Here is a 25,391-nt window from a genome sequence, read left to right on the forward strand (position 1 = left end):
GAAAGAGCAATGGATTTTAGTGCTAGAGACCAACATCTGAGAAAACCACGGGCTGAGGATGTTATTCCACGAAGTCTTGTTTTTCTTACTTCCTTAAGTCTGAGACTTCCAGTCGCTCGCTCTTCTTGCCCTAGCATCTGTTCATCTTTTGCATCATTCCCTAACTTTTTCCACATCCATGCCATCCCTCTGCTCTTTCTTAACTATAAAACAGAGTGTATGCTTCAAAACATCTGTAGTTTTTAAATTTAAAGTGAATGTGTTATTTTTCTAAGAAACCCGACCAAACAAAACGAAGAAAATTAAGTCATTTTTAACACTCATGTGATCCCGGATTTGATTTTATGCCGTGCTTCTTTGGATGGAGGATAAGCAACTGGAGAGAATGTGAGAATTGCCTGTATCCACACACACACACACAAACTGGACAGAATGTGAGAATTACCTGTATCAACACACACACACACACACACACACACACAAACAACTGGAGAGAATCTGAGAATTGCCTGTAACACACACACACGCGCGCGCGCGCAACTGGAGAGAATCTGAGAACTGCCTGTATCAACACACACGCGCGCGCGCGCCTGGTGGCTAAACGGGTGAGTCTCTAACTCCTACGCCTTGGAACGCGGAGCTTGGCAACGCGGGGGCGGGCGGAGACCCGGCCCGGGAGCGGTGGCTTAGTCATGGGCCGCGAAGCCCCCGCCTCCCGCAGGTCCTGGAGGCCGCGGCGTCGCGGGGAGCCAGGCTCGGGCCGGCGGCGGTTGCGCCGAGGGAGCCCGGCGGGCACAGCGCCATGAGGGCGGACTCAGGGCTTCGGGTGGAGGAGGACCACCCGGTGAGCGGTGAGGAGCGCGTTGGCCGCTGCCTTAACGCAGCCGCTACCTCTGGGGCGGAGCGGACACCGACATGCTGGGGACCAGAAGGGGAGAGCCCAGCTCGGGGAGTGCGCGCATCGGCCCATTTGGCGCTCACAGGATAGGGCTGGGGGTGGGGGCTGGAAGTTCTTCCCAAGGCCGGACCCGAACTCCAGGAGCTGGGCGAGGAGCCAGGCTTGAAGTTTCCGGGGGCCTGAGTGCGCATGTTGCCATGACGATGCCTCACATCGCTGCCGGCCCTGCCCCTGCGGGTCCGGGGCCTGCCACAGAGGGTCTCTTTATCGACTCCTCCCGGAGGGCATTTAGCCGCCCGGGAAAGAGATAGCCGTTTGCTATTGGGGACTTTTAGTCCTGGTCTTCTCTCACTTCCCTCGAACAAATCACCGCAACCACTTGGGAAACCATGGGAAAAATCGTGATTGCTACACCGCGCCCGCTGGAGTCTCTCCTCCCGGGCATGTCAGCCCCGACTCCGACGCCCCCTTTTCCGCAGGAGTAGACTGGAAAAGCCACACCAGGTCTCCGCGCTCCCCCTCGCTCCCACCCTGATAAAGGAGGCTGCGGGCCAGAGCGACCTTTGCGGCGCAGTTCGATGACGTATTGCGCCTGTGCGCGGGGCCCGCTGGGCGGGTGTGAACTCGGGCGGGGTGTGAGCGACCGGCGGCTGGGAGTCAGCGGCTTCTGGGCAGCCCAGCTTTAGACGGAATGGGGAAGAAGCAGGTGGTAAGCGAGCCTTAGTTGCTTTCAGTTCAGTTGAGCCGTCCTACTTTTGAGGAGTGTCGAGGTTGGGTTTCTGGATGGATGATACGTCATTTTTGCGGGACTTTTGAAATGTGGAGTTATCGTGTGAACTGAGTCTTTGGTTAGAAAGCGGTCCATAGCATCTTTAGAACAATACCGCTTTGTAGATAGATAGAAAGAACAATAACTATCCTTCTTTGCCGGTTGAATTTTGACTACTGGATAGTGTTAAGACAACTGGCCTTGTCCTAATCTTTTAGCATTTGTATTAACACACTTTTTGAATGAATGGATAGGTAAATGGGACAGTTGTGAAACAAACTACGAGTGTTTAAAATTTAACCTTTTTAAACCAATGTCCTTTGCAAGCAGCTTGAGATACTTGGAACATGAAACTGATTTCTAGGCATTTTTGTTAGTATTTTATTTTGAAAGATTCCAGAGTGCCACTTAACTGTAATTTCTCTGAACTGCAAACACTTTTCTTATTCATGTAAAATAGCATTTATAAGTTTTTTTTTCCTTTCTGCCCTAAAATGCGTTTTTCACACTGTATGTTTCAGAGTATGTTTTTTAAAAGTATGTTACTATGTGGCTTAAAACCTCCATTGGTTTCCCATTGAATTAAAACAAAATCTCTAATAATTAGTGATGTTGAGCATGTTTTCACGTGCCTCTTGGCCATCTGTATGTCTTCTTTGGAGAAATGTCTATTTAGGTCTTCCGCCCATTTTTTGATTGGGTTGTTTGTTTTTTGATACTGAGCTGCATGAGCTGTTTGTATATTTTGGAAATTATTCCCTTGTCAGTTGCTTCGTTTGCAAATATTTTCTCTCATTCTGAGGGTTGTCTTTTCATCTTGTTTATGGTTTCCTTTGCTGTGCAAAAGCTTTTACATATAATTAGGACCCATTTGTTTTTGTTTTTATTTTCATTACTCTAGGAGGTGGGTCAAAAAAGATCTTGCTGTGATTTATGTCAAAGAGTGTTCTTTCTATCTTTTCCTCTAAGAGTTTTATAGTGTCCGGTCTTATGTTTAGGTCTTTAATCCCTTTTGAATGGTACAGATGAACCTATTTGCAAAGCAGAAATAGAGACACAGACGTAGAGAACAAACGAGTGGACACCAAGGAGGGAAGGGGCGCATGGGATGAATTGGGAGATTGGGATTGACATATATAACAACTATGTATAAAATAGATAACTAATGAGAACCTGCTGTATAGCACAGGGAACTCTGCTCAGTGCTCTGTGGTGACCTAAAAGGGATGGAAATCCAAAAAAGAGAGGATATATGTGTACATATGGCTGATTCACTGTGCTGTACAGCAGAAACTAACACAACATTGTAAAGCAACTATACCCCAATTAAAAAAAAATCCAGGCTCCTTCCCTTTGTCTTCCTAATTAATCTGCCCATGCCTTGATAACTGTGCTTCATCCTTATTGGCCTTCTTTTATCTGGAACTCTCTAAGCCCAATCTCCCATAAAGGACTTTGTATTTGCTCCCCTTTGGCTCCTTTCTTATTCAGGTCTCAGCTCAAATATCTCCTAACAAAAGAGAGACTTTTCCTAACTAAAGTAGCACTCCTCATTCTTCCTCTTCCATATATATTTTATATATATATATATAATATATATACTTAACGTTATCATCTAATACTTAACCACTAGAATTTAAGTTCCATAAGAGCAAGGATCCCTCTGTTTTGTTCAGTACTATATCCCTGATGCTTAGAACAGAGCCTGGTCTGTAGACATTAAGGAATATAGGAAGGAGGGAACTTTATATGAAATTCAGAAGTGATAGGACAAATTAAAATTGCCCATCTGATTCTCATCAGTACCTCCTGGGTTTCACTTGACGAATAGGATTATCAAAAATTTGAAATACACGAAGTAAAGATGCTCTGAGGTTTTTACTTACAAGCAGTTTTCTTTTTCTTTTCCCCATAGCGTCCTCCACGAGCCCTTCCACCTGTGCCAAGGTAAAAATAATTTACAGTAATTTTATTACTGAGTTTTAAGAATGCAAAGTGAATAAAGTGAAAAAAATTGACTAGTACTGTTACACAATTATAATAATTCAGAAGAGACTTCCTGAAAGTTTAAAGATGAATAATTATTGAATCATCAAGATAACAGTTATAATTAAATGCTCTGTTTCAGAGACTAAATGTCCACATGTTAGGATAATGGATCCATTCTGAATGTTTTAATGTCTTGTTTATCAGAATTCTGATCCTCTTTTGTTTGCTAGAATAGTTTCCTCAGAGTTTAAGCTGATTTTAATCAGTGACAAAGTAAGAGTTCTTAATCTGTTTAATCCACTTTATTAATAGACAGTAGGGAATATGTATATGTAGGTTCAGAAAATATTGGGGTTATTTTGTTAGTCTTATTAAACAGCTTATTACTGATAATTAATAAGCTAGTTTGTAAACTAGCTGATTTTGTGTGAAAGCTAATTTTATTTTAAATTTGTAATGATTTAAGTCAATTTTCAGTCTAACAGTATAATAGATTTCTAATTAACAGAGTTTCTCTTTTTGTCTCTGTCCTGATTAAATTTGGTCGGTGTCATATAAAGTGCTAATCAAGGTGAGTGAGTTCACTGTTAATGTAAAACTTTCTAAATACAGTACTTGGTGTTTGAAAGTTAGTTTGATTCCTTCATTTTCTCTTAAACTTGAATCTGAATAGTATAATTTATAATGCTACAATTTTTTTATCATAGTAATCTCCTATGACTGCCGTTTTTAAAGGATGGTTGATATATAACACTAGTTATGTGGCTGATATTTGACCTTATAAATTAAAAAGCATTCATCCCTGAATGGAGTCACCTAGAATATAACTGTTGGCTAGATTATAGTTCCGTAATAGGGACTACATCTTCCTTTGTCTCATTTCATCAGGATAGGCTGGGTTATGTCACACTAACCCCAAAATCTCAGTTACTTAATATTATATGGGGTTTTTCTGGTTAATGCAAAGTCCATCGTAGCAACAATCCAGGACAGTTACCTTTCTCTACCTCTTCACTAATGATGTAGTGATCCCGGCTACTTCCATGCTGTGGTTCTGCCATCTTAACATGAGACCTTCTCAGTTGCCACAGCAAGGGAAGGGGAAGCTGGAGGGTTACTCACTGGCTTTTTCAATGTTTTGGCCCCCAAATGGCACAGATCACTTCATCGTGCAGCCTATTGGCCAAAACCAGTCATAGGCCACACCTAAGTGCAAGGGGGCTGGGAAATGTAGGGGATCAGATGAATATTTGGTGAGCCCACTTTCTGTCACAATTTATAACATTACTGACCAGCCGTGAGCTACTGGTACTATACTATGGGCTCCCTTTGATTTTGTCAGTCTCTTGCCTTCTTCCCCTAATGTATAGAAATTGGCTGGACCCAGGGGAAAAGAGGAAAAGGTCTTCCCTACTAAAAGTTCCCTTTTGACTTTTCCCTGCATTGAATTTTAGGCAGCCTTTTCTGTTGTTCTTTCTGTTTTATAGATGATATTCCACTTAGTCGTCCTAAGAAAAAGAAGCCCAGAACAAAAACCACGCTAGGTAAGAAGTGTTCTTTGTTGTGTGGGATCACAAGTTTTTCCAGGACCTCAGGCATGCTAAATATCACAGATCAGGGTGAGGCCAGGCTCCAGTCCCAAGTCACTGCTGTGTTAAGGATAGAATCCAGTTCATTTTGAAGCAGTGGGATTCTTGGTGGCAGTGAGGGACAAGGTAGTGGGCAGCCTGAAGAGTATCTAGAAACATTTGTGTAATAAAGGGTTATGCTGCCCCGGATCTTACTTCCACAATATTCTTGGACTCTTTGAGGTCTTTCATCCCTAGATAACATAAGGTGTCTTAAGCTATGATTGGTTCCAGACCCTTGAACAGGATACTGGATTTAGAGACACAAGGTTCTTGGATCCCTCATTTCAGTCAGAGAGTCTCTACATTAGAACATGAGTCTGAAGGCAGAGCCATATCATCCAGGTATTAAAGCTCCAATAATGAGCAAGTTCTGTGAACTTTTTTTGTCTCATTCACTGATAATCCTGGACATTCCGTCAGTAACTCAAACTCAACATGTCCAGAATTTATCATCACTTTCAACAATAAATCAAGTTTTACTGCTTACTTACAAATTAATGTTAATGGACCCACCCCCACCCCCACTCTCCCAGTGACTGGGGCTGGAAACCTCAGTCGCCTCTCACTGGTCGCTTCACTCTACTTGCTGCCTCTCACAAGCTTGCTTCTTCTGTAGTATCTTTTACGTCTCTTTCCCCTTGTCATTTCCGCTGTCACGACCGTAGTTAGCCTAGCTCCTTTCTTCTTCTCACCTGAGCTATTGGGGTAGCCTCCAACATTGTTCTGTACTTCTAGCTTTCTTCCACCCTAGTCGGTCCTGCCCACCACTGCTGGATGAACTTCCTAAAGCTCGTAGCTGATCATACCTTATACCTGGTTGGAAACTTGTACTAGCTTATCATTGCCTAACAAATGGTGGAATACATGGTGGGCAGAGGAAAAGAGAGAAATGGAAATGGATGCATAGAGAAAGACACACAGATATGCAACAAAAAGAAACGAGAGGCAGAGAGACTTAGATTCACAAAGATACTGAAATGCTAGGCCCTAAAAATATACTCACATTAAGTACAGACATGTACATGTGGATTTAGAAAGGTCACTGGTGAAGGATGCAATAAAGACTGAGTTGGGGTAGCAGAGGTAGGGCTCTAGCCCAGCTACCAGCTTTTTTTCTTATAAAAAAGAGAAAAAAATCAGTGCTCTAGACAAAAAAGGAGGTGTATTGCTAGGCTTTTATTTAAATTGTTGTTCAATTAGGGTACTTCAAATTTTTCACTCCTACAATTTGCAGTTCTTCTACGTAAAATAGTGGGTGGTGGGGAAGAAGAGATATTGCTGTAGGATGGATTGCTAGCAGTAAAACTGCTAGACAGAAGGACCTGTGCATTATTAATATGATAAATTTCTGCTAAATTGCCTTCAAGGGAGTTGTTATTTTCTTGCCACCAACAGAGTCTGAGTGTCACATTTGCTAAATCCTTGAGAACACTGGAAAATATCAGCCTTTCAATTCTTTTTGTCAACCTAGTGGGCAAAAAGTAGCTTATTTTAGTTTCCATTTCTCTGAATACTAATGAGGTTAAGCATCTTTTCATTTGTTTATTCACTCATTTGTATTTCTTCTTTTGTGAAGAAGCAATGTAGTGAATGTAATGAGGTAAAATTCAAATCTGCCAAAATGGGTCGAAATCTGTTCAAAGATTTGATGAGGGGAGAGATTGAAATGAATGATCAGATGAAGAGATTTTTAAGTTATCTGTTAACTCCAGTTATCCATGATGACTTTATCATGTGTTAATTTATTAATGAAGGACTAAACTATATAGAGGCTGATAATTCTCAAGGCATAAGACAAGAGTGTTCCCTATGGTGACAGTTACCATTACATTTTCACCTGTTTGAAAGTTCAGAAGCAGTTTTCCTCCTGCCTTTCTTTTGTTCCTCTTTCTAGCCCCCTTGTTTTTTGCTTCCTCATTCTTCCTTATTCCCTCATTTATTTCTTTTCCCAACTTAAAGCCCAAAGTTACAGGTGAGGAGGGAGGAAATCAAGATTTGGGGCACAATTAGTTCTGTAAGAGAGGAGGTTATTATATAGGAAACATTCCAGTTCCCCCTTTCCCTATATTTTTAAGACTTAGTAATCTCTGCTCAAGTTATCCCAATTTTTTCCAACTCCGTTTCTCTGTAGCTAGTGCTTCTTTGGAAGGTCTTGTTCAGACTGCTGTTCACAGGCCACCTGAGGGCAGTGAGCCACCAACTAAAGACCCCATAGAACATCAAGAAGCTCCTGTTCAAAGGAGACAGAAGAAGACGAAGCTACCTCTTGGTATGTAAAGAAACTAAGGCTAGGTTGTGACAGCAGTTGTGATTTTGGGGGTATGATTAAAAACCGGTCTGTTCCTATTTTTCCCCACCCATATCCCAGTTTTTTCTTTTTTGCTTAAAATTTTTATCGCCAGAGTAACTCCAATGGGTTAAGTCAGGAATATTTTAGAGGATCTCTTTTGATCGTATCTGTACAGATTATGAGAAGGGGTACAAATTCAGGACCAAAACAGAAAGTTCAGACCTTGGTATGTATATGAATTTGGTATATTATGAAATGGACATTGAGATTAGTGGGGAAAGGAAAAATTCTGTATTAACAGTAATATAATGGAGCAAAAGCCAACATTTTTTGAGTCTCACTATGTCCCAGCACTATTCACAAGGTCAACAGAATATTATATCATTATTTTGCTATCAAACTGGCAATGCTTTTTAAAGATTATAAAATCCCAAACTGTTGGATATAAAAGTATTGGTGAGAAATTGGTATACTCGTACACCACTGACAGAAAGTATAAATTGATATAGCCTATCTGAACTTATAGGAATAGAAGTAACTATAATGGTTACAGTAATTAAAGGATTCTAACTGTAACATAAGAGTAGAAACTGGTAATAACCAAATATTTAACAATGTGATACTGCCTAGATAAATCATGTTTTACCCATTTAATAGAAACCAAGTACTCATTAAAAGGATTGTTGAAGTAAAATAGTGACATGGAAAACCATCAGTAATATATTGTTAAGTCAAAAACAAAGATTATATAATAGTTTGTATCAGAGGATCCCATTTTTGTAAAATATGTTGTATTAATTTCCTAGGGCTACTAGAACAGATTACTACAAACTGAATGACTTAAAACAACAGAAATCTAGTCTCTGACAGTTCTAGAGGATAGAGGTCCAAAATCAAGGTGTCCACAGGGCCATGCTCCCTCCAAAGGCTCTAGGAAAGAATCCACCCTAGCCTCTTCTAGATTCTGGTGGTTGTTTATAATTCTTGGCATTCTTTGGCTTGTGACAGCATAACTCCATTCTGTGCCTCTGTCTTCAGATTTTTCCCTGTGTTTCTGTGTCCAAATTTTGCTCTTCTTATAAGGACAACAGTCATTGGATTTAGGGCCCATCCTAATCCAGCATGACCTCATCTTAACTTGATTACATCTGCAAAGACCCTATTTCTAAAATCTCATTCACAGGTATTGGGAGTTAGGACTTGCACATATCTTTTTTGGGGGACACAATACAATCCAGACCATATGTATATACATACACATATGTAAAAAGAATGGAAGGCTATAACAAAGTGTCAACTGTGGTAGGTTTTTTAGAAGGAGGAATTAGGGATGATTTTTTAAAATTTTCATGCTTCATTTATGTTTTATTAATTTTTATATATTTTATGTGTATAACTTTTATAATAATTAGAAAAAAGACAATAGATTTTGTTAGAGTAAAACAAATGAAGGAACAAAGATTGGGAGATTAGCTCTCTCCTATTAACATCAGCCCCAAGGAATAGTTTATTACAAAATAGTTTCCCTGACTAATTCCTTGCCTCTTAGAAGATAGTAGATCTTTATTAGATGAAAGAATTATAGGAGTAGAGAGCAGGAACTAGAAAAGTTAGGAGAATGGAGCACAGTTTTGAGATGCAAGTTGAAATTGGATACCACAGTGCCTGGGGGCACTAAGAGGAGAAGGAGTGGGCAGAAGAGGGCAGAGAAGGAAAGAGAGACAGAAATGACCCTCAGACAGCTTTACCTACTCTACAGTTTATTTCATTACTGGCAGTAAATACAGTTGAATTAAAACTACTCTCTTAGACACTCACTCACTCTCCCTGCCTTGTGAGGACACACAAAAAGACATCTGTTTGCAAGAAAGCTCTCACCAGAATACAACCATGCTGGCACCTTGATCTCAGACTTCCAGCCTTCAGAACTATAGCCTCATCCACCAGAGGGCAGACAGCAGAAGCAAGAAGAACTACAATCCTGCAGCCTGTGGAACGAAAACCAAATTCACAGAAATATAGACAAGATGAAAAGGCAGAGAGCTATATACCAGATGAAGAAACAAGAAAAAAAACCCCAGAAAAACAACTAAATGAAGTGGAGATAGGCAACCTTCCAGAAAAAGAATTCAGAATAATGATAGTGAAGATGATCCAGGACCTCGGAATAAGAATGGAGGCAAAGATTGAGAAGAAGCAAGAAATGATTAACAAAGACCTAGAAGAATTAAAGAACAAACAAACAGAGATGACCAATACAATAACTGAAATGAAAACTACACTAGAAGGAATCAATAGCAGAATAACTGAGGCAGAAGAACGGATAAGTGACCTGGAAGACAGAATGGTGGAATTCACTGCTGCGGATCAGACTAAAGAAAAAAGAATGAAAAGAAATGAAGACAGCCTAAGAGACCTCTGGGACAACATTAAACGCAACAACATTCGCATTATAGGGGTCCCAGAAGGAGAAGAGAGAGAGAAAGGACCAGAGAAACTATTTGAAGAGATTATAGTCGAAAACTTCCCTAACATGGGAAAGGAAATAGCCACCCAAGTCCAGGAAGCGCAGAGAGTCCCATACAGGATAAACCCAAGGAGAAACACGCCGAGACACATAGTAATCAAAGTGGCAAAAATTAAAGACAAAGAAAAATTATTGAAAGCAGCAAGGGAAAAATGACAAATAACATAGAAGGGAACTCCCATAAGGTTAACAGCTGATTTCTCAGCAGAAACTCTACAAGCCAGAAGGGAGTGGCATGATATACTGAAAGTGATGAAAGGGAAGAACCTACAACCAAGATTACTCTACCCAGCAAGGATCTCATTCAGATTTGATGGAGAAATCAAAAGCTTTACAGACAAACAAAAGGTAAGAGAATTCAGCACCACCAAACCAGCTCTAAAACAAATGCTAAAGGAACTTCTCTAAGTGGGAAACACAACAGAAGAAAAGGACCTACAAAATCAAACCCAAAACAATTAAGAAAATGGTAATAGGAACATACATATCGATAATTACCTTAAACATGAATGGATTAAATGCTCCAACCAAAAGACACAGGCTCGTTGAATGGATACAAAAACAAGACCCATATACATGCTGTCTACAAGAGAACCACTTCAGACCTAGGGACACATACAGACTGAAAGTGAGGGGATGGAAAAATATATTCCATACAAATGGAAATCAAAAGAAAGCTGGAGTAGCAATACTCATATCAGAAAAACTAGACTTTAAAATAAAGAATGTTACAAGAGACAAGGAAGGACACTACATAATGATCAGGGGATCAATCCAAGAAGAAGATATAACAGTTATAAATATATATGCACCCAACATAAGAGCACCTCAATACATAAGGCAACTGCTAACAGCTATAAAACAGGAAGTTGACAGTAACACAGTAATAGTGGGGGACTTTAACACCTCACTTACACCAATGGACAGATCATCCAAAATGAAAATAAATAAGGAAACAGAAGCTTTAAATGACACAATAGACCAGATAGATTTAATTGATATTTATAGGACATTCCTTCCAAAAACAGCAGATTACACGTTCTTCTCAAGTGCATACGGAACATTCTCCAGGATAGATCACATCTTGGGTCACAAATCAAGCCTCAGTAAATTTAAGAAAATTGAAATCATATCAAGCATCTTTTCTGACCACAATGCTATGAGATTAGAAATGAATTACAGGGGAAAAAAACGTAAAAAACACAAACACATGGAGGCTAAACAATACGTTACTAAATAACCAAGAGATCACTGAAGAAATCAAAGAGGAAATCAAAAAATACCTAGAGACAAATGACAATGAAAACACGACGATCCAAAACCTATGGGATGCAGCAAAAGCAGTTCTAAGAGGGAAGTTTATAGCTATACAAGCCTACCTCAAGAAACTAGAAAAATCTCAAATAAACAATCTAACCTTACACCTGAAGGAACTAGAGAAAGAAGAACAAACAAGACCCAAAGTTAGCAGAAGGAAAGAAATCATAAAGATCAGAGCAGAAATAAATGAAATAGAAACAAAGAAATCGATAGCAAAGATCAATAAAACTAAAAGCTGGTTCTTTGAGAAGATAAACAAAATTGATAAACCATTAGCTAGACTCATCAAGAAAAAAGGGAGAGGACTCAAATCAATAAAATGAGAAATGAAAAAGGAGAAGTTACAACAGACACTGCAGAAATACAAAACATCCTAAGAGACTACTACAAGCAACTTTATGCCAATCAAATGGACAACCTGGAAGAAATGGACAAATTCTTAGAAAGGTATAACCTTCCGAGACTGAACCAGGAGGAAATAGAAAATATGAATAGACCAATCACAAGTAATGAAATTGAAACTGTGATTAAAAATCTTCCAACAAACAAAAGTCCAGGACCAGATGGCTTCACAGGTGAATTCTGTCAGACATTTAGAGAAGAGCTAACACCCATCCTTCTCAAACTCTTCCAAAAAAATTGCAGAGGAAGGAACACTCCCAATCTAATTCTATGAGGCCACCATCACTCTGATACCAAAACCAGACAAAGATACTACAAAAAAAGAAAATTACAGACCAGTATCACTGATGAATATAGATGCAAAAATCCTCAACAAAATACTAGCAAACAGAATCCAACAACACATTAAAAGGATCATACACCACGATCAAGTGGGATTTATCCCAGGGATGCAAGGATTCTTCAATATATGCAAATCAATCAATGTGATATACCATGTTAACAAATTGAAAAATAAAAACCATATGATCATCTCAATAGATGCATAAAAAAGCTTTTGACAAAATGCAACACCCATTTATGATAAGAACTCTCCAGAAAGTGGGCATAGAGGGAACCTACCTCAACATAATAGAGGCCATATATGACAAACCCACAGCAAACATCATTCTCAATGGTGAAAAACTGAAAGCATTTCCTCTAAGATCAGGAACGAGACAAGGATGTCCACTCTCACCACTATGATTCAACATAGTTTTGGAAGTCCTAGCCACGGCAATCAGAGAAGAAAAAGAAATAAAAGGAATACAAATTGGAAAAGAAGTAAAATTGTCACTTTGCAGATGACATGATACTATACATAGAGAATCCTAAAGATGCCACCAGGAAACTAGTAGAGCTAATCAATGAAGTTGGTAAAGTTTCAGGATACAAAATTAATGCACAGAAATCTCTTACATTCCTATACACTAATGATGAAAAATCTGAAAGAGAAATTATGGAGACACTCCCATTTACCACTGCAACAAAAAGAATAAAATACCTAGGAATAAACCTACCTAGGGGGACAAAAGACCTGTATGCAGAAAAACTATAGACACTGATGAAAGAAATTAAAGATGATACCAACAGATGGAGAGACATACAATGTTCTTGGATTGGAAGAATCAATATTGTGAAAATGACTATACTACCCAAAGCAATGTACAGATTCAATGCAATCCCTATCAAATTACCAGTGGCATTTTTTACGGAACTAGAACAAAAAATCTTAAAATTTGTATGGAGACACAAAAGACCCCGAATAGCCAAAGCAGTCTTGAGGGAAAAAAACGGAGCTAGAGGAATCAGACTCCCTGACTTCAGACTATACTATAAAGCTACAGTAATCAAGACAATATGGTACTGGCACAAAAACAGAAACATAGATCAATGGAACAAGATAGAAAGCCCAGAGATAAACCCACGCACCTATGGTCAACTAATCTATGACAAAGGAGGCAAGGATATACAATGGAGAAAAGACAGCCTCTTCAATAAATGGTGCTGGGAAAACTGGACAGCTACATGTAAAAGAATGAAATTAGAACACTCCCTAACACCATACACAAAAATAAATTCAAAATGGATTAGAGACCTAAATGTAAAACCAGACACTATAAAACTCTTAGAGGAAAACATAGGAAGAACACTCTTTGACATAAATCACAGCAAGATCTTTTTTGATCCACCTCCTAGAGTCATGGAAATAAAAAGAAAAATAAACAAATGGGACCTAATGAAACTTAAAAGCTTTTGCACCGCAAAGGATACCATAAACAAGACGAAAAGACAACCCTCAGAATGGGAGAAAATATTTGCAAACAAATCAACAGAGAAAGGATTAATCTCCAAAATATATAAACAGCTCATGCAGCTCAATATTGAAAAAACAAACAACCCAATCGAAAAATGGGCAGAAGACCTAAATAGACATTTCACCAAAGAAGACATACAGATGGCCAAGAAGCACATGAAAAGCTTCTCAACATCACTAATTATTAGAGAAATGCAAATCAAAAGTACAATGAGGTATCACCTCCCACCAGTTAGAATGGGCATCATCAGGAAATCTACAAAGAACAAATGCTGGAGAGGGTGTGGAGAAAAGGGAACCCTCTTGCACTGTTGGTGGGAATGTAAATTGGTACAGCCACTATGGAGAACAGTATGGAGGTTCCTTACAAAACTAAAAATAGAATTACCATATGATCCAGCAATCCCACTACTGGGCATATACCCAGGGAAAACCGTAATTCAAAAAGACACATGCACCCCAATGTTCATCGCAGCACTATTTACAATAGCCAGGTCATGGAAGCTACCTAAATGCCCATTGACAGACGAATGGATAAAGAAGAAGTGGTACATATATACAATGGAATATTACTCAGCCATAAAAAGGAACGAAATTGGGTCATTTGTTGAGACGTGGATGGATCTAGAGACTGTCATACAGAGTGAAGTAAGTCAGAAAGAAAACAATATCGTATATTAACACATATATGTGGAACCTAGAAAAATGGTACAGATGAACCGGTTTGCAGGGCAGAAATTGAGACACAGATGTAGAGAAGAAACGTATGGACACCAAGCGGGGAAAATGGCGGGGTGGTGGTGGTGGTGGTGTGATGAATTGGGCGATTGGGATTGACATGTATACACTGATATGTATAAAATTGATGACTAATAAGAACCTGCTGTATAAAAAAATAAATTTCAAAAATTCAAAAAAAACATACTACTCTCTTAGTAATTCAGTTAGGGTACAATTTGAAAATCAAGATGGATACCAATATACCTATATAGTTTTATAATTCATGAAAATTCATGAAAAAATATAATTTTTATAATTCATGATAAATTATATTTTAATATAATTTTATATAATTATAGTTTTATAATTTATGAAAAAAATGTATTAATAGAAATGACTGTTTTTAGAAAATTCAGGACGCAACTAAGTTTAGGCCAAAGAGTACTTGTGACTGCCATTCTAGAATGTACCTACCCCTACAGGTCCATCTTTCTAAATTTCTGGGTTTTAAATTTTGTTTGACTTTTGTTTCGTTCAGAACATCTGTGGTAGGCTCTATTGCTTATATTATATTTCCAGCCCAGGCTGTAAGTGTTTCTTAAAATAGAATTTTCGGGACGTTGAGGGCATTCCATTTCCTGTATTTCCAGATAGGAAGAGTTGCTAGTGGGTTAGAAGTTTCCATTGACTCACTTGAACTTAATACCTTGTGTGCAGAAAAGACTTAACACAGCAGGTCTGGACAGGCCTACTTTCTAGAGGGCCTCGTGACTGGCATCTGGGATCTTGGCTGGTAAACAGTTTTCTACATTGATATAAAGCTTTCTCTATCAGGGTGGCTTACTATGCATTTGTGCACACAATGTGATTTATGCTAAATATCTGCTTTTCTTCTGGCAGTCTAGAATTTTGGTATGTGCTTGGCAGAGGGTTCCTATGTGATCACTCCCAATAAAAGCCCTGGGCGCTGAGTGTCTGATGAGCTTGCCTGGAAGAGAAAGGGACATATGTGTTGACACAGCTTGTTGCTGGAAGAATTAGCATATCCTGTGTGACTTCATTGATAGGGGACTCTTGGAAACTTGTACCTGTTTTCTTTTGGACTTTTCTCCATGAGCTTTTTCCTTTTTGCTGATTCTGCTTAATGTCTTTTCCCCGTAATAAAGTGTAACCATGAGTGTAAATGACTTGTGAGTCCTTTGAGTGAATCACAGAACCTGGAAGTAATCTTGGAGATCTCTGACACACCCTGGGTGTTGGATTACTTAATTTTTTTTTCTATAGTGTTTGGTATCACAACTTCAAACTTTCTCTTGAGTGTTTAGAGGTGTAAAAATTTAAAAATTAAAAATTTGTAAGATGGTGAAAAAAATTGGGGGCCAATTAAAATTCTTAAAGTTCTTTTGTCTTGCAAAAGTCTTGTACATTACTTTTCTTTTTACATCCTGGTAATTTGAGAACTCAATCTACTTTATTTTCAGAATTGGAGACTGCCTTTACCCAGAAGAAGACGTCTAGTCCATCTTTATCACCAGATGAAAATGGTATCAATGTGGAGGCAGCTGAGGAGCCAGCCATTCAAAAACCTCGAAGGAAGACAAAGTCAGAATTTATTTGTCCTTCTAAATATTTTGCAGAGATACCTTGATGCTTAATTTCAAGCTCCCAAATGGCAGCTTCTAAGTCTTATTAAATACTTGTAGTTGTATATCTCTAGGATAAGTAATAGTACAAAAATATCAGTTAAACCAATCTAAGGATAAATTTGAAAAGAGTAAACCCACTGAGAAAAGTAAAATATTGTATTTAAATAAAAAATTTTAGGAGCTGTCTCTGAAGAAGAGGAACACAAATAGAAGATTTTGTATAAGTAATAAAAATATTACATATTAAAGATATTAAAAATTAAAGGTAATATTAATAAAGTAGGTTATATTATTTATTTTCTCATGTTAACAGAATTCAAATTATGATTTTTTTAGCAATACATAAAAATGTTTATTTTAACATAGGAAATTAAGTGTCAGGTAAAATATAATGGTATTCTTTAAAGAAGTACACTGGAAGTTATATAACTTGTTTGTACTTGGAAGTGACTCTGCAAATACTGATCAATATCTATATAGAATCATGTAATTTTAAATCTGTGAAGAAGCTTACGAATCTAGTTCAGTCACTTCATTTTCCAGATGAGAAAACTGAGGCCCACAGAAATAAAAGTGACTTGCTGTGCATAACAGTTAATAACTGATCCATTTGAGTAAAAACCAAATTTTGTGACTCCAAGTCCAAGGCTCTTTCCATGAGACTCACAGGTACCTCCTTATTTGGGTCTGTAAAAAGTTAATAATCATCCATTTTTCTTACTTTCTCCCTGATTACAGGAAAACCCAGCCAGCAGAATTACATTATGCCAATGAGCTAGGAGTTGAAGATGAAGACATAATTACTGATGAGCAAAGTAGTCCAGAACAACAGTCTGTATTGACTGCACCCACTAGTATTAGCCAGCCTGTAGAGAAAGTGTTTGTGGAAAAAAGCCGTAAGTAGGTCCTTGTTTTGGAATGTGAGCTCTTTAAGAATTATGCAAGGATATCCTTTGACCTGGGAATTACACTTCTGGAAATCTGAATTAAGGAAATAAGCAAAAATATGGGTAAAAATTTGTACATAAAGCTAATCATCATGTTGTTATTCATGAGAGTGAAAAACTGGAAAAAACCTAAAAGTAAAGCAGGAGCGGAATGATTTCAGACAGTTATGGCATATCTATACAATGAAATCTTCTGTACCACTAAAAATAATGTTTAGGGAGAATTTTTCACTTCATGGGAAGATTCTAATGAAAAATAAACATATATACACACATGTAGTTTGATTTCAACTATAGGACAAAAAAGACTAGAAGGAAGTATGCCAAAATATTAATGCTGGTTGTTTCTGGGTTATGGAATTATGGGTAATTTTAAAAATCTCCCTCTACTCCCACCCATTTCTTTATTCTTTGTTGTACTTTACCAGTTTTCTGCAATTGGTAGTGGTATTGGTGGTGGAGCAGTTAATGAAATGCTACAATTAAAAATAAATAAGAGAAAATACATGATGGTATTACCATATTAAATAATAAATACAACATTATAGCTACATACTCTTTTGGAAAATAGTTCTGCATTGGTTATAAGACTACGTTTGCAGAGTTTAAGAAAAATCTACTGAAAGCATGATCATGACCATATGCTTTTCCTTTGGATATGCTTTGAATATTCTGCCTAAAGAACTCATCTAAAACATAAAGATTAGTCCTAAAATTTGCAACTTAGATTTTACATAAATTGCTTTAGAATTCTGATTCCATAAAAACCCACCTAAGGGATCTTGGCGTCGTTGGCCAGTGAGAAACCTGCAATCCAGAGAGGCTGACTCCCACAGGGTCTCACAGTTGGTTAGTGCAGAATTGGGACTCGAACCAAGGTTTCATGACTTCTAGTTAAGGGCTTTTACTAGTTTACCATGTGGCCATAATTTACTTCAGTCTATTTTCAAGCAATATCACTCAATCCTCATTTTTATTCTTGCTTCCCTTAGCACAGAAACCTCCCTAGTAAAATAACTGACCATAAAAGTTACCACTAGTCTGCTCAGAAGTTGCTTTTTCTTTGGGAAAATTAGGTGTTGTACTTCTGTCTTTCCTCCTCCAAAGTACTTGACAGCCAGGTTTGGCAAGGATAATGGAACCTTTCCTGTTTCCTGAGGTTCATTTGTGGATCAGCAGATAAATGAGAAGGAGAAGCCTCCTCGTCAGCAGTAAAAGCATAAAGCTGTGCTCACAGTGTTGCAGTGCTGACACTTGAACTGGTACCTTCCATGGGCATCTTCTTGAGACAAGTGTATGAAACAACCAGTTTCTTTTCTGTCATCACAGAATGCCATGCTACACTAACTGTCATCTTTTCCTAAGAAATTTAAGGTGTTTTCAAATATTGACTTACTTTTATAGTGTTGGGATTTAAACTTTAATACTCGTAAAGTCTCTAAATTAGAGGTTTTTAGACTATGTTATGTTAAGGGTTTCCAGACTTTGTTCTGAGTTGCAAGTTCATTATTGTATTTCATTAAATATAATTGATTTCTAAGACTGTTACTTTAACATCTATTTTGGGTCGAGAAGAAAGTGCATGGACATTGTTTACTTTTCTTAAAGATAAAAAAATAGTATGTTTTATAAACTGAAAGAAAAGAGCCTTCTGAAATAGGGACCAAATCAGGGAGAATTTTTAGATAGGAAAACAGCAAAATTTCAGTCTCAGTGTGAGGGTTCTTAAGTGTAGAATAATAAGAAAGACCACCAGGGTTCCCTATTGTTAGTTGTTTATAGTTGTGAATTGTGTTCTTAGGGCGATTCCAGGCTGCTGATCGCTCAGAGTTGATAAAGACCACAGAAAAGATGGATGTGTCGATGGACATGAAGCCTTCCTGGACCACCAGAGATGTTGCACTGTCAGTGAACCGGGCTTTCAGGTGGCTGATTTTGTTGGACTTCTCTTAAAACAAATGTTCCATAATTTTTTTAAAAAAGTGTTGATTGTTCAATATTATTGACAAAATTGACAACTTAAAATGGTGGTGGGTATAGTTTTTAAACATTCAGTTAGAGTTAAATGATCTGCCTATCAGTGTAGTAAAAAGAAAAACTTGTTTTTACTTTTTGTAAAATGTTGAATTTTATTCTTATATGTGAAGAGACAGGAAGAATGTTTTAGCTTTTTACTTTTGTCATTCATGTATAATAATGAAACCCTTTTCCATTCAGGATGATTGGTCTCTTTTCTCATGGCTTCTTGGCTGGCTGTGCTGTGTGGAATATTGTTGTGATATATGTTTTAGCAGGAGATGAGTTTTCTAACCTCTCAAACCTTCTGCAACAATACAAGACGTTAGCATATCCATTCCAGAGTCTTCTCTACTTGCTTTTGGCTCTAAGTACAGTTTCAGCTTTTGACAGGTAAGACTCTTGTGACTGCAGATCCCTCTAACTTTTCTTCAGGAGGAAGTGTTGAGCAAAATGTGTCCCTGACTGACTATGACATTTTCAAAATAGAATTATAGCATATTAATATCATTTTGACTTTTAAAAAAGCCATTCTGTTTCTGTTTTTTTGGGGGGTGGGGTGGGGGATGGGACTACTGTGAGCAAAAATACCCCCCAAAGTCTTAACCCATTCCAGCATCAACTCGGAGTCCAAAATTTCATACAAATATAATCAACTCAGAAAGTCCCAAACATCTTCCAGATGAACTGAATAAGGTATAGACAAGACTCTGGGTGTTGTATTAGTTTCCTAGGGCTGCTGTAACAAAGTACTACGAACTGGGTGGCTTGAAACAGGAATTTATTTTCTCACAGTTCTGGAATCCAGAAGTCTAAAATCAAGGTGTGGGCAAGGTTGGTTCCATTTTGGAGGGCTCCAAGGAGAGTCTATTCCTGCCTCTTTCCTAGCTTCCAGAGGTTTCTGGTAGTCCTTGGTGTTCCTTGGCTTGTAGATGCATCACTCCAACCTCTCCCTCTGTTGTCACATGACAGTCTAGTCTTTTCTGTGTGTGTCTTTTCTTATAAGGACACTATTCATATTGGATTAGGGCCCATTGTAATGACCTCATCTTAAGTTGATCGCCTCTGCAAAGACTCTTATTTCCAAATAAGGTCACGTTCACAGATACCAGGGTTTAGAAGTCCAATATATCTTTTTGGGAACACAATTCAACCCATTAAGAAAAACAACAACTTATAACCCAATAATATGGGTAATAGAAAGAGGTATAATAGAATCTAATGAAATTTGCCAATCAAGTTTAATTTGTTTCTTCTTAACTCTAAAGGAGTGACGACTAAAATAGTCATCTAGTTAAATGTTCTATGTTGCCTTCGTAAATAAAATATTCTTTCATGTGTGTTAAGTATAAACTGTAGCTACTTAAAGCTTAGTAATAGACAACACATGTGGTAGCATTAAAATAGAGAAGGAAGAAACTTGTCCAGAGAGTACAGTTTTGTAAGAAGTTGACAACTGCACTGTAACAAGAGGCTTTTGTATTTTCTAGGATTGACTTTGCTAAAACATCAGTAGCAATCCGAAATTTTCTTGCCCTGGATCCAACAGCTTTAGCATCTTTCTGTGAGTAAATCGTTTAATTTGATAACTGTGTAACTTTGAACCAGAAAGAGTATACTTTTATTTTAAAAGGGACTTTATATTTTTGCTACTTATAAACATTACATATAGATATTTATTCAGCAGAATTTGTAATTAAAAAACCATGGTAGGCATAATTTTGATAGAATTATTTTTTAATAGAGGTTATCTAAATAACTTTTAAAAGTTTGTTATTCTATATTGCTTAATATTTAACTTTTGTGTTTTCTACTTGACATTAAACAGATTGAGCTGATAGGGCATTTTAGTAACAAATACTATTTTATATCTTTTTGATAATTTGGAATAAATTTTGTTCTGAGAATATTAATAAAACTAACTTTAGGACCTTGAGTAAGTCATTTAATTTCTTAAAAGATCTTCTAGGTTTTTGTCAGCCTAATGATGAAATAGTAAGCATCAAAAGACCCTTCTCTACCTGTATTCTTGAAAAATAATGTAAGACTATCCAGTCTATTGAAATTGACCAAGTGAAATTTTTTTTGTATCATCATTCCCCAAAGTACAGATTATTTTTTGACCTTAAAGTAATCTATAAATTAAAAATAATTAAAAATTATTTATTTTTAATTAATTTTATTAATTAAAAATAATTGTTAAAAATACATTATTAGTAATTCATTTGTCTTTTTCTCAGTGTACTTTACTGCTCTTATATTATCTCTGAGTCAACAAATGACAAGTGACAGAATCCACCTTTACACACCTTCTTCTGTTAATGGTAGCCTCTGGTAAGAATTCACAGTAGCATTAGTAATTGTTGATCGTAATAACAGCAATGATGGGAGTAATGGTGCTGTTCTTATCCTTTCACTATTTTACTTGTTTTCATTTGTAAATAATATTGAGGGCCCCGTTTTTGTTTCCAGAATTATGGCAAAAAAAAACCCTATTCCATTGGTTAATGGGTAACTATTGTTGTATACTCCTGCATTTCTAATGAAATGTTTTGTAAAAAAAATCTGTTTTAAATCTCTGAAGTTATGGTTTTAAAATAAATCATTACATGGTGAACTGGAGGAGCCCCACATCCTCACCCCCAATCAGGGAGCCTGATACCGCAGAGTAGTGATGGGAGTGGGTACCTGGGATAGAGTCAGGAAACCAAGCAAGCCAGAAAGAGAGCGGACTAGGGAGAGTCTGCTTCTGCCGATCAGTGGCCAACCATGAGAGTGATAGGACGGCTGAGATCCCACCTCACAAAACTTAGAGGGGCAGTCTTGTTTGAAGAGAGTGGCTAGGGGCTTGAGGTTAAGAGAGAAAGGAATGATTGAAGAGTAGCACTAACAGTAGTTGGAAGGAAAACTTAGAAAAATTCTTTGCCAACAGTAAATTTCCATTTACATCTGAGTACAAAGCAAATCTGTTTAGAATTCAATAACATTTGAACCTTTGTTCTCATGATATATATGGTGTTATTTTATAGGGAAGTTATAGTTTATGCTTGTTATTCCTCTGGGTGAGGACTGCTCATTTTTTTTAAAGTTTATGAAATAAGTATATCTGGATATATGGACCAAAATGAAGACATTTCTAATGAGTATTTCTGTACCTTTAGGGCAGAAGGAGTTGAGGAACAGGTTCTCCAGCCATGGATTGTGGTGAATCTGGTGGTGGCCCTTCTGGTTGGATTATCTTGGCTTTTTTTGTCTTATAGGCCAGGCATGGATCTTAGTGAAGGTATGTATTAAAGAAAAAATAGTATATCATAAAATCTTCTATAATGACTTTATAAATCTTCTTTTTTTTTTTTTTTTTAAAGATTGATTGATTGATTGATTGATTGATTGATTGCTATGTTGGGTCTTCGTTTCTGTGCTAGGGCTTTCTCTAGCTGCGGCAAGTGGGGGCCACTCTTCATCGCGGTGCGCGGGCCTCTCACTATCGCGGCCTCTCTTGTTGTGGAGCACAGGCTCCAGACGCGCAGGCTCAGCAGTTGTGGTTCACGGGCCCAGTTGCTCCACGGCATGTGGGATCCTCCCAGACCAGGGCTCGAACCCGTGTCCCCTGCATTAGCAGGCAGATTCTCAACCACTGCGCCACCAGGGAAGCCCCCTAAATCTTCTTTTAATGGATACAGCTTACAACATTTCAGTAACAAAGATATATTTAAAGTAAAATAACACAAGAAGAGTAATAATAAAGTGGTGAAACAGAATGCCACGAGAAGCAGGGAGGAGTGTATAGGAGAGCTGTAGTCTTGAAGTATCGAATACTTGATGAGGGGCTTCTGCGGTCCTTTCTCATATTTTGGAGGTATTTCTTCTCTTGGAACACTTCAGGTATTTTATAGGAAGTTTTGCTCTTCATTTCTCTTAGTCTTTTTCTGATCAAAGTATCTCTTAATATGAAATAAATCATGCTTCATCTATTAGCCTCTGTTAGACACATATTCAAGTGAATTTATTCTTACCTCCTCCTCTACCTGCCACAAAATCTTAACCCCTCATTGTCTAATGAAGTGTTTAGTAATCCTACCTTTAGTGTGCCCAGGGTGAAGTGAGATTTGCTAATCTCTAGTCCTCAGACCCCTCTTGGAACACCTGAAGAAGAGTCACATTAGCAAACTGTTAGTCTTTTCAGCACTGCTTTGGGAACTGCTTAGTATTTGTATTGTAAGTTGTATTTCCTGGCAGATGTTCCACAATTTCACCCTTGAATCTCTTTGATATTTTCTGGACTTTGGTTATTATTTTATTCTTGATTTGTTAAATAAACATCCTGAGCATTTAACTGCAGTTTGACCAACTGATTATAGCCTGTGTCTCAGAAGTCTTGGAACTGAGAATCTTTTCAACATTTCCATTTGTAAAAACCAAGACAAAAAATGTAATCTTCTTGTGTATTTTCATTCATAAATGTACCGTTGCTCATGTTGTTCACTAATTATTCGTTTCAATAAATTTAAGGTATTTAAAAAAATCTTAAGCTTTAAGTATTTTGCTGTTTTTCTTTCACTCAGTATAGTTTTTAGTCATTCAAAGATTTTTTCATCGAATGCTTACATCAGGGGACTTTATTTTATTAATTCCTAAGGTTTTCTTTTTTTGTATTTCCTGGTATTTTAATAAATTATGTGTCTATGCTAAGTAATAGTTTAAATGTAGAAATGTCAACTAATAACATTCTGCACTGTGGTTGGGATTAAAGCTGCATGCAGCTGGCTTGTGTAGTATTCAGTCTAAATCATAAAGTGTGTGTTACTAATTAAATATTTCCAGAATCTTACTTTTAGGGTCATGTGAGTCAAATAACATTTCCATGTGGATAAAAAAAGGAAATATAAAATGAGGTTGATAATACTTGCTTAAAGGGTTGTTATGGTGATTAAATGGGGTAACATATTTAAGATATGCTGGCACACACCTCGTCTTAGTTCCAGGTCCTCCACTGCATCTGTGTCCTACATTTTAGGTTATCATGATCACTATAGAATTAGACCTCTTAGATGTCTAATGATCCTGGATTCTCTAAGTGACTTAAATTTCCTGGTAAGAGTTATTATATAGTCTCTATTATATATGTTTTATTTTTCAAGGGTTTATAATACATTCAAAACTTGTATATCTCAAAATGCAAAACGTGTACATTTGTCATTAGTTCACCTTTTAAATCAGATTTCACTATCAAGAATTCTTACTTGTACTTGGGGGCTTTCTATTAACATATAATATGTCAATATTTAAAGACTGTTTATAACTAAGCTATAAAACTGTTTTTGAGATACTGGGAAATCATTTTGAGTGTGATTTGTTCATTTTCTCTCCCAGAGTTGATGTTCTCCTCTGATGTGGAAGAATATCCTGATAAAGATAAAGGAATCAAAGCCTCTTCATAGTGCCGACTCACCTTCAGAGTAATTACCTAGTATTTAGAATTTTTCCCATTCTTGTTTTTAAATGTATTTTTGTAAGATATTTGCAGATGTATTTGGAATTGATTTTTCGATTATATAATACTGAAGAATTTCTCAGGATTATGGAAAATGTTAAAATGGTATCTGTGATTTATACCCAAACATTAATTTCTATAGCATTATTGTCTCTATGACAAAGGAGATGCTGAGGTAGAAACCAGCAGGTGAAAGTGTTTACTTCCTGTTTTCTCAAATTAGTTGCATTTATAATCATTATCTTTAAAAGTACTGTATACAGTGCTTTTAAAAAAGCCATTACTTTAGTGTTACAAAATCTATATCAGGTTTAAACATAAATTTAGGGAATAGGGAAGAAGGGGGGAAAAAGGACCTTCATTATTTATTTTTCATGTCTCCTTACTGAATAAATTGAAATATGAAATTTGTTTTTTTTTAAACTGGTTCCGTGGTTGTGTATCATGTAATAAGTATAAAAATGTAATGTAATTTAGCTTGAAAGATGCTATATTTCATGGCTAATAAAAAGGAAATGTAACTTTTATTTGAAAAGTTTTATAATCGTAAAAGTTTAATTTTCTTGAAGGCCTGTACCAGTAGTTCCCGTATCTGGTTGCACATCAGAATCATTTAGGGAGCTTTAAAAAAACATATATTGCAGAAGAGAAGCCAAGTGGGCCAAGAGCTCAGGAGAATAAAGGAGAGGGCTGCGAGCCTATGATCACTCACTTGACCTCTGCAGACCCTTTCCCCTGCTTCTTTTTTACATGACAAGAAGTATGAGTAGAGATTCACCATACCTAATCTCAAGCTCTTTGTCAGAGAGATCTTTGGCTCTTATGGAAATCCCACTCTTCAGGTGGGTCCTGCACTCAAAGAGGTCTCTTCAGAGCTGTATCCAGTG

The 25,391-nt window shown here is 37.3% G+C and overlaps 1 protein-coding gene across 2 annotated transcripts; it reads left to right on the top strand.

The window, feature by feature from the left end:
• The first annotated feature begins 623 nt into the window (after positions 1–623).
• Positions 624–25,016, top strand: TMEM237 (transmembrane protein 237). Of its 2 annotated transcripts, none has more exons than XM_059927349.1 (13): positions 624–844; positions 3,583–3,614; positions 4,217–4,227; positions 5,144–5,200; positions 7,419–7,556; positions 15,883–16,003; positions 16,786–16,943; positions 18,796–18,919; positions 19,212–19,403; positions 20,501–20,574; positions 21,251–21,344; positions 22,172–22,293; positions 24,384–25,016. In XM_059927349.1, the coding sequence occupies exons 1-13, from the start codon at positions 803–805 to the stop codon at positions 24,449–24,451; spliced, it is 1,233 nt and encodes a 410-aa protein (XP_059783332.1). In that variant the 5' UTR covers positions 624–802; the 3' UTR covers positions 24,452–25,016. The 2 variants fall into 2 exon arrangements, with proteins under 2 accessions (XP_059783332.1, XP_059783333.1); XM_059927350.1 differs by lacking the exon at positions 624–844 and adding an exon at positions 1,486–1,607.
• The last annotated feature ends 375 nt before the right edge of the window (positions 25,017–25,391 follow it).

Source organism: Balaenoptera ricei, chromosome 7 (assembly GCF_028023285.1).
Source record: "Balaenoptera ricei isolate mBalRic1 chromosome 7, mBalRic1.hap2, whole genome shotgun sequence".
In the NCBI taxonomy this organism is placed as follows: Eukaryota; Metazoa; Chordata; class Mammalia; order Artiodactyla; family Balaenopteridae; genus Balaenoptera; species Balaenoptera ricei.

Coding starts and splice junctions, on each gene's coding strand:
- TMEM237 (XM_059927349.1), top strand. CDS start 803: ATGAGGGCGGACTCAGGGCTTCGGGTGGAGGAGGACCACCCG. Junction 16,004..16,785: donor AAACCTCGAAGGAAGACAAA/GTCAGAATTTAT, acceptor CCCTGATTACAG/GAAAACCCAGCCAGCAGAAT. Junction 20,575..21,250: donor AACAGCTTTAGCATCTTTCT/GTGAGTAAATCG, acceptor TCTTTTTCTCAG/TGTACTTTACTGCTCTTATA.